At 37.0% G+C, this 10,313-nt stretch overlaps 1 protein-coding gene and 1 pseudogene across 1 annotated transcript; one reads left to right on the top strand and one right to left on the bottom strand.

Moving 5' to 3' along the window:
- Window positions 1–2,688: 2,688 nt before the first annotated feature.
- PPP4R3C (protein phosphatase 4 regulatory subunit 3C) lies at window positions 2,689–5,797 on the bottom strand. The gene has a single exon (XM_073013260.1). It carries the CDS (start codon window positions 5,750–5,752, stop codon window positions 3,281–3,283), a length of 2,472 nt encoding a protein of 823 aa, XP_072869361.1. The 5' UTR covers window positions 5,753–5,797; the 3' UTR covers window positions 2,689–3,280.
- Window positions 5,798–5,838: 41 nt separating this feature from the next.
- Window positions 5,839–10,313, top strand: part of LOC103232900 (radixin pseudogene) — a 54,621-nt pseudogene continuing 50,146 nt past the window's right edge.

Here is a 10,313-nt window from a genome sequence, read left to right as displayed (position 1 = left end):
TTTGTTGTTTAGAAAGTCACTAAGCCATTAAAGTTACCGGAAGTCATGTGTTCAAAGCTAAAACCTTGATGAGTCCGGGGCACCTCTTCAAAAATGCTCACCTGGATTTTATGGTAAATACAGGACCATTTCAAAATGTTTCTTCTTTTTGTATCATCAATAACATACTTAAAGTTACTTTTGAAGTTACTTCTAGAAAACTTAAAGATGAAATTAAACTTTCTTGACATGGTATCTTCTCACTCACCATGGCTAGAGAGACTGAACATTTTGGTTAATTTTTCATTCACTGTATAGACAGTAAGGATTGCTCTTCTGCATTTTGTTGCCCTCTTAAATGTTCTCTTAATAGTAGGTTATGCCATCTAATGGCCAATTTGCTTATGCACCATTTTGCTTGTTACGCTGGTTTCCCTAACATTAAGTAGCTAAGACTAGACAAGGGCTCATAGAGGTTACACAGCTCCATGGAATGCCTGTCCTTTTCTTTCTTTTCTTCTTCTTTTTTCAAAAATATTTTATTTATTTTTACATCCCATTATATTTATATCCTCCTTCATCTTTCCTTATAAACTCACTGGGAAAAAGACAGCAAAAAATGCAAATATTCTCTTTTTTTCCCCTACAGTGTCGATTTTTTAAATGGCAGATTAAAACTAGCTGATAAGAGAGAAATATACAGAAATAATATCAAAACAGAAATTTTTCTGAAGTGGGAGGATCACTCAAGGCCAGGAATTTCAGGACCAGCTGGGCAACATATTAAGACCCTATCTCTACAAAAAAAAATTTTTAATTACCTAGGCACAGTGGCACATGCCTATAGTCCCAGGTACTCAGGAGGCTGAGGCGAGAGAATCACTTGAGCCCAGGAGTTTGAGGTTGCAGTGAGCTATGATCACACCACTGCACTCTAGCCTGGGCAACAGAGCAAGACTCTGTCTCAAAGACAAACAAACAAAAAACACAGAAATTTTCTTCTCTGTCTAGTTGTACTTAGCTGCTTTATTAAGGAACCAGTGCTACTTCCACCATAATAAAGAGTTAAGTATATATTTTCTCAAAACAAAACTCTGTCCATGTGTGTACTGTGGATAACCATCCCCTTGAAAGTCTAGCCAGATAGAAAACATGAAATGCTCTTCTAACACACTACATTTTCTGACATATAATTGCAACATGAATAATCCTATTACAATATTTAAATTAACTAAAATGGCTTGAGAAGTGTGAAAATGCAGTTTCCCCACTGTATCATGACCTCTGCAATGTATATCTCCAGAGGTCATGGACTTCAGTAGACTTTATATCTGATGCAATCATTGTTTGTCATTTTAGGAATATACTCCCTTTGTAGCTTTAACAGAAGAATCTTTTAGTTTTGCATAAGCTGTGTCTCCTCTTGGAACAACAGTAAACTTAATATGGTCTCTTTTATTCTTGAAATTACAGGGTCATACTTAATTCCTGAATTTTATATTTCAGTATAAATATCACCAAATGGTAAAAAAACAAGTACAGTGGTATTTTAAAATACAAAATAAATGTCTGTTTTAAAGAAAACTACATTTTCTATCTAAACAGACAGCTCATCTCATTCAAACAATAGCCCAAATTAATATTAATTCTAAATCTTCAAAATGGGAGAAACTGTTTTTCAGTTTAAGTGATTCTAGGAAAAAGAGACGCAGTTAAATTGCTCCTCTAAAAATAAAATCTATTAATTCTTTACTACAACTTATTTTTAAAAATATATTTGCATACACTCTTTAGTAAAGCACCTTTCGTGTTACACCCCTGTTTATAGAAAAAACTTTATGTACTGTGTGGTGATTTTAACACTTAGATAACTTTTTCATGGTCCAAAATGGTTTCTAGATATTAAATACTGCTTCATTCAGCACGATTGTTTGTGTATGTTAGTCTCTATAAATTACTATTTAAAACTTACTTGCTGCTTTGGGAAGGATAAACTTCATTAAGGAATCAGGAAATGACTTCAAAGTTACCAGTCACATTCTAGGAAGTAGAAAGCACTCTGTTCTACTCACTCCCAAGATCCTAGAGAAAATTTTGCAAATACTACTGGACTGATGCTTGCCATCTCTTATCTAAAATAGTTATATTAGGCTGGGCACGGTGGTTCATGCCTGAATTCCCAGCACTTTGGGAGGCTGAGGCGGGCGGATCACTTGAGGTCAGGAGTTTGAAACCAGCCTGGCCAACATGGCGAAACCCCGTCTCCACAAAAAAATACAAAAATTAGCTTGGCATGGTGGTGCATGCCTGTGGTTCCAGCTATGTGGGAGTCTGAGGCAGGAGGATCACTTGAATCCGGAAGGTAGAGGTTGCAGTGAGCTGAGATTGCACCACTGCACTCTAGCCTCGATGACACAGTGAGACTCCAACTCAAAAAAAAAAAAAAAAAGTTATATAAACAACCGCATAGACACAAGAAGAATGCCATGTGATCACAGAGGCAAAGTTTGGACTAATACAGCTACAAGCCAATGAACTCCAAGAATCCATGGCCACCCGTGGAAGGAAGCTAGGAAAAGGTAAGGAAGGATGCTATCCAGTGTCTCAGAGGGGTCATAGCCTTGCTGACACCTTGATTTTGGACTTGCAGCCTCCAGAACAGTGAGAGAATACATTTCTATCGTTTTAATAAAAACAAATAACTGCACATTGTAAATCCAGCTTGCTTTTTTAATGAATGAAAGTACACTCTGAAAGCTACTTCCTTCCAATTACTTATATGCTGAAATTCTGTTATATCTTTACAGAAATGTCTGAAGAGACTAACTTTATTTTATAGTTAACTTTGTCTTTCATATAAACTAAACTTTTGTGTTAACAAGGTGACTGAAGGAAAGAATACCATGACTAGAAGCATTATACAAGTAATGTTGTAGGCTTTTCAACTGAACTGTTATTGTTTCTAATATATACCTCTAGAACAAAACTACATTATTATTATCAACCTGGTTCTTCCCCATTCCAAACTAAGACTTTCCTCCCCAAAGATGGTTTCCTCCCCCAAATCATGCCACAAATTAAGACTTTCTTGCTAAAAAGCTTATCACCCAGGTTCTGATTACTTTTTTTTTTAAGATTATGAGAAATTTTGCTTTTACAGAATTAAACCCTCTTAACTCAGCATATCTGTGATTTATCATTATAAGTTCACATGAAAAAGCTTGTGGAATCAGTCTTTTTAGCTCATTGATGTTTATAGAATTTTTGTTGAGCCACATGTTGAGGATGCTCCATACAGATTTTAGGAGCTAAGACGAGGTTTCTTCTTGGGGGATGTTTCATCTTCTTTATCTTCTTGTTTTTCTTCTTCATCATCTGGATGATCCACTAAACGAACCACACTGCTACCACTTGGGCTACCTGTTCCAATAGCAGCACAAGCAGAATAAGATGAAGAGAATTTGAAATCACCAGAAGATGTTCTTTTGGGAGAGTCTACCTTGTCTTCATGTTCTTGGGTTCTTTTAGTCTCCATAAATTCATCGTCATCTTCCAGTGGTAGCATAACTGCTTCTCCTTCTTGGGTTCTTTTAGTCTCCATAAATTCATCGTCATCTTCCAGTGGTGGCATAACTGCTTCTCCTTCTTGGGTTCTTTTAGTCTCCATAAATTCATCATCATCTTCCAGTGGTGGCATAATTGCTTCTTCTGCATCTTCCATAAAACATATTTCTTCTTTCAGCTCCATTTCTTCTATGGTACCTCTGCAAACTACTATATTTTGCGGTACAGAATGTAAATTCTTCTGTATTTGACTTTGTCTGTCTCTCTCTTTTTCATATTTAATCTTCAATCCTTTGAATGTCTGAACATATTCAATCGATTCAAGTGTGTTATAAAACTTTTCAACTATATGTGAAACAAGAGACTTGATATTTTCCACTCTTATGTATTCAAATAGCTCAAGAATAGCTGAATTCAACATATTGTACCGAGTTCCATTATCTAGAAGAGCATTTACAACTGGCTCAAAATGATTTCCCTTGATGATGTAATTATTATAAATTTCATCATTAAGGCTGATCATCCTTCTCATAAAGCGAAGAGCACACAAAATCAGGTGAGTATGCTTTGAATTCGTCAATATCAAGGCCTTTCTTAGCAAGTCTTTGTTCAAGATATAGTTTCTTATGTAGTATGTATGATGTTGTATACAAAATGTAAGTAGCTCTAAAATCAAAGCAAGCAGTTGTGCTGTTTGATTATTATTGGGGCAATTTTTGTTTTTGTCATACCCAACTATATCATCCTCCTCACAGTTGTGTTCTGAGGTGGCAGCCAAAAGTGGTGCTGTAAATTTATGCATGCAATGTTTGTAGAAGAAATGTAGAAATTCACTTCTTTCACTTTTCTCAGGTGTTGTCAGCATGTTGCGTGGATCAAGTAGAGTATGGAGAACTACGATCAAATGAACGGCACCTCCTAACTCAGGATCAGTATCACAGATCATTTGTTTAATTATTACATTAATGAAAAGGTCACTATCTTTGCACACCTGGGATTCTGAAATTATAAATTCTCGGATCCTGGATGGACTGCACTCCACTAGATAAGCACATACAACTGCAGCAGCTGACCTCACTTGCAAATCATCCCTGATCATTATGATTTTAAGAACAGGAAGAATTCCCAACTGTGTCAATGTTTCTAATAGTGCATCTTTGCTTTGAGGCTGTAATGCCTGAGAAAATGAACATAATTCCTTGAAAAAAAATAGCAATTCACACCGTCTATCATCATGTGTAGTTTCATCCTTTAACTGTGCAAAAACTTCATACAAAAATTTGTGATCTTTCTGCAGCATGCTTACTATCTCAGCCTTGTTGGATAAAATAAACGTTGTAAGTGTAGAAAGAAAATTGTCTTCAAATATAGAAGGCACAGGCAAAAGAATGTCATGAATGTACTGTACTCTGTATGTCTGATGTATTTTTTGCCTAAGTTTAGAGTTAGTTATTGGTATAACTTCCTTGAACTTTGCATCGTTGGTCAAGAAGTCCCTATGCCTTTTTGGCTGATCCAAAGCAGGATCATACTCAAGGCATCCCACCACATCCATGATACACTCGTCAGAAAACATTATCTCAAACAGACATGACTTGTTGAGGGATAAAATTCCCTTAATAATTTCATGCAAACGGTATAAACCTTCAGTGTTCTCTAGGTTTTCACAAGTGTGGAACAGTTGCAGTAGTTTTTGAATGTAAGCCTCATTTTTCAAGATCAGAGCCAGTCTTTCCCTACGGATAGGTGAGGCGAGAACTGAGTTAACTATGTTAGCAATTTGATCAAGTGTATTGAGTTCACAGTCAGGCAGCACAACCGTATTACCAATTACTGACATTTCATCAAAGTCGTCTTCTGGTTCATCTGAAATGTTCTGTGTGATTTGGACAGACGGATCCTTACCTTGAACTTGACAAATTTCTTTCCAAATATCCTGGCAGCCGGCTGGGTCCTGGAAATTCAGCACCAAACCATGGTTCTCAGCTTCATACCAAACAATTAGTGTCTCTTCATGTTTCCGATAGGGCCTGTCTGGAGGTATTTGTGACCGCAGGATGACTGACCCATCTGAATCTGACCGAACAAGCAGAGACATGCCCTGGAACTGCTCGTCGTAGGTGGATGAGACCTGACCGGTGCCTAGATTGTTCCATTCCTCGTCTTCGTTCAGGACATAGACTTTTACACTGTACTTCAGGTCTGCCATGGCGTCCTCTGGCCTCGCCCCGTGAGGTCTGGTTTCCCAGGCACTGCTTCCGGTACAGCATAGAAGCGGCTGTTGTTTTGACAACGATGGTGGCCGAGATGGCACCACTGATAGAAGACTGCGAATCAGTAGCGGCTAGAGGGGCGGAGCCAAGGCTTTGGAGAGGTCGGAGGGCGGCAGGGTTCCTTCCTGTTCCCTCTGGAGGCCCTGTTACCTCTCACTTTCCACTTTCCCCCACCTCAAGCACCCTGAATCTTCTCTCCATTGCCCCCCAATCCCGCATCCCCTACCGTCTCTTAAAAAGCGAGTCTCTGGCCGGGCGCGGTTCGCTCACACCTGTAATCCCAGCACAGCACTTTGGGAGGCCGAGACGGGCGGATCCCATGAGGTCAGGAGTTCGAGACCAGCCTGGATAAAATGGTAATACCCTGTCTCTACCAAAAATAAAAAAATTAGCTGGGCGTGGTGGCGGGTGCCCGTAATCCCAGCCGCTCGAGAGGCTGAGGCAGGAGAATGGTTTGAACCCGGGAGGCAGAGGATGCAATGAGCCGAGATCACACCATTACACTCCAGCCTGGGCGACAAGAGTAAGATTTAGTCTTAAAAAAAAAAAAAAAAAAAAAAAAAAAAGCGAATCTCTTGGACTGTTCTCCATTGTCAAGAAAAGCGTCATTCTGGCAGGAATCTTGTGATTTCCCCAGAATTCTTCCCCAAAAGAATGTGCCTATGTAATCATTATTATACTTGTTTAAAGGAGCTGCCACCAAGTTCACAAATGGAAGCTTAGAAATTAGAATATGATTTTTCTATAAAGGGTTTTGTTTCTCTGAAACATTTTCACTCATCAGGTATTTGGGAATGGAGCCTTAGGAATTTTGATAAAAGAAACTTTAATCACCTGTGTCCTGACAAATTTCACATTTCACATTCTGTGTCAAGAAAAGGCTGGTCCAAAAAAGAAGCAGGAGCAAGTGACCTATAGACCATTAGCAAAAATCAGAGAAATGGTATTCAGTCTTCCCAATAAGGCTTGGCATGAATCTGTATTATTCACTTATACATCCTTTGGGGAGGATTGTTTTAAGAAGGAGTTGGTTAACTCCTCTGGTCTGTTTAGCTCATCCTAAAGCTCTATCTTCTAGCACAATGGGGAAAACATTTCCCCAACTTTTCCCACTCCATAAGGACACTCCTCATCCGTAGGTAAGGACTGGGCCAGAGGAAAACTGTGAGTTGAAATTAGCCAACAGTGAGTATTGGCCATCACAGATCAATTATTTTATTTCTTTTCTTAATAATGATAATAATAACCACAGCAACTAATAATACTTGAATGCTTATTATGTTCAAGACACTGACAAAAACGTTAGAGCTACTTTCTTATTTAGTTTACGTAATGATCCAATGGTATAGGAGTATTAGTAATCTTTTTAGGATCAGGAAATAAACTTAGAGAAGTTAAATAAATTGCCAAAGGTCACACACTAATAAGTTGAGGAACTCTGTGTTCAACATGTCTTTCTGCTTCCAAAATTGGTTTTCTCAGTCATTGAACTATGCTATCCCCTTCTTTTCTTGGCCTTCATTACACTTTATTTCACATTTCTTCCATCTATATAATTTGTAATCAACATAAAATTATCAAGACAAGATGGAAGTCACGCACTTCCTCCTTTAGATCCACATCTGTGTATATAGCCAACTGAAAAATAGAAGCTTGGATATGGCAACTCTGTTAAATATAATTTTAATAGTAGCCAAGTTGATTTTTGATGTAGCAGCAAGTTTTGCAGTTTTCTTTTAAAACATATTTTTCCAAAACATTAACCCTGTTATTGCAAGGGAAAGCTAAGAATTGGGGCACATCAAGCACATTTGGACTTGAAGAGTCCTATTTGTAGCAATCACTTCATTTTACATAGCACTGGAGATGTGTGACAATTCTCAAGTAGAAAAGAAAAATTTCCACACACCTCTTTTGTAATACGGCCTATAGTAGATTATAATTCAAGAATATTACTTATGACAGTACAGCTGAGGCTCTTGGGTAATTGAATGCAAAATGACAATTATTTCATAGGAAAATTTAAATGAATGCCAGGAGACTGCTGGTTTAGAAGCATTTACAAATTATAAATAATATTTAAACATAAAATTAATAAATGACATGTGAGAATGATATATGTACTAAACAATCTTCTTTCAACACGACAGAATGTGCAAATACACAACAATAATACGACATGTATGCTAATGGTCTAATTTTTTTTTCTCTGCTGTGTTTATATTGAAGTCTCTGTCAGAATCAATTGTAATACTGTCAATCCCTTGAATATGCCTTCAAGTTCCATTCTCTGAGAGACATTCAGCACAAATCTCTGTGTCCTCACAATTTCATCACTGGGAGTTTCCCTTAGGCCAACTAAGGTTCCTTTATCTTAATCAGGTTAACTAAAGTCTCTACGATCTGAAAGTCTTATATTCACATTTCTTAGTGCTATTTCTGCAGTAGTTTCTTTCAGTTCCTGTCTTTATTTGGTTTGATAAGTAGAGCAATGTCCTGTTTTCTTCATCAGTTAACTTTTTTTTTTATTTTTATAGTTGTTTTACAGGGAGCAAAGTAATAAGAATAAAATATTCTAGGAGCTGTGTAAATCCTTTAAATATACATTATTTATTTTTCATTTAGTCCTCATAAAAATTGACCTAAGAAAAATATTATTACTACCTTATTAGAGAGGAAAAAACTTGAAACTCCAAAACTGAGTCAAACATTTGGTTTAAACCCCTGTCGTAAGTGATGATGCCAGAACTTGAAACCAGTCCTTTTATGGTTCCAATTCTGCACTTTGCCCTTCCCAATATGCAGTGTTCTCTCTCAGACAGTATATAAATTTTTATAGCAGATGTTTACAACAATGTAGTTTTTATTCCAACTATGACTGTTATTTGGTGTTTCTTCATTTATTATGTGAAGAAAAATATTTGAGGCCTGTTCAAAATAAAAATGTGTAGACTGAGTCTTAAGATTAAGAATTCCTCTTTTGTTTTGCATGCTTGCCCCTCTCACATTTCCTCCCTATGACCATAGGGTAGTAAGATTTAGTTCTTCATGACTCTGTTCTAAAAATAAATACTTTTACCCGAGGATCTTGTAATTCATCCACATCTTAAGACCACTGAGTTTTAATTTTTAAACTTGATCTTAGCCAAAAGGCTGAGAAGCAATGGGTTTAATTTTTATATTTCCAGAGTTCTTTAGAAAACAAAAAAGGAATGAGTCACACATTTCTGAATTTTAGGTACAGTAAACTCACACAAAATGTTTATACAGTCACTTGCCACATAAAGACATTTAGGTCAACAATGGACCGCATATATGACATTGGTCCCATAAGATTATAGTGAAACTTAAAAATTCCTGTCACCTAGCTGTCATAACATTGCAGCCCAATGCATTACCTTATCTATGTTTAGATATGTTTAGATACATAAATTTTACCATTATGTTGTAACCGCCTATAGTATTCAGTACAGTGACACGGTGTGCAGATGTGTAGTCTAGGAGAAAAAGCTATACCGTATAGCCTAGGTGTGTAGTAGGCTATACCATTTGGGTTTGTGTAAGTATACTCTATGGCATTCACACAATGACAAAATTGCCTAAAGATGCATTTCTAAGAACATATCCCTGTCATTAAGCGACACATGATTATATATGAAACATTTTGATGTCTAAATATTCTATCTGTAAGAGGACAGAGCATTTCATAGTGGGAAAAACAAAGTGATTTTTGGTTTTATGGAATGGCATTAAAATATGGTTATTCAAATGCATCCCATCTAAAATTTTCAACTTCAAAATAATTAGTGTGAAACACACCTATCTGTTTGCTGCAAGTTTTCTAGCTAACTTATTCTGTGGGATGTTGCCTTTTATGGAATATCTTATGGGAATATCTGAAACACAAGGCAAGCAGTGTCAACTCCATCTTTTCTGTGGCTCAGGTGAAAAATATGGAGTCATTCTTGACTTTTCCCTTTTTCTTACTCCCCACATTCAGTCTTCTAATATATACTGTCTGTCTGACTTTCAAGAAGTGTTCAGAATGCTGCCACTTCTCATCACATTTGTTATGATTATTACTACCAGTGACAAAGCCATCATCATCTCTAGTTTGCAAATTTTTAGTAGTCTCTTCTCTTAGCTTCCACCTTTTCCCTACACTAGTATATTTTCAACACAATAGCCAGAAATGATTATTTTAAAACATAAGTCACATTCTCCCACTTCTTTGCTAAAAATTAATGTTTTTACCTTAGAACAAAAGCCAACATTCTAAGTATAGTCTATCCATCCCAATAAGATCTGGCCCCTTTGATCTACTTGAGCTCTTCACCTAGTAGTCTCTTTCTTCTTTATTCTGCCCCAGCAACACTATCTACCTTGCTGTGTCTGAAGTACATTGGGCACACTTGCCTCAGGACCTTTGTGTCTGTCCTTCTTTCTACCTGGAACACTCTATTTCTCAATGTCTATGTGACTAACATCCTCATTTTC

Source organism: Chlorocebus sabaeus, chromosome X (genome assembly GCF_047675955.1).
Source record: "Chlorocebus sabaeus isolate Y175 chromosome X, mChlSab1.0.hap1, whole genome shotgun sequence".
Classification (NCBI taxonomy): Eukaryota; Metazoa; Chordata; class Mammalia; order Primates; family Cercopithecidae; genus Chlorocebus; species Chlorocebus sabaeus.
The sequence above is the reverse complement of the archived record's forward strand: the minus strand, read 5'-3'. Positions and strand labels throughout refer to the sequence as shown.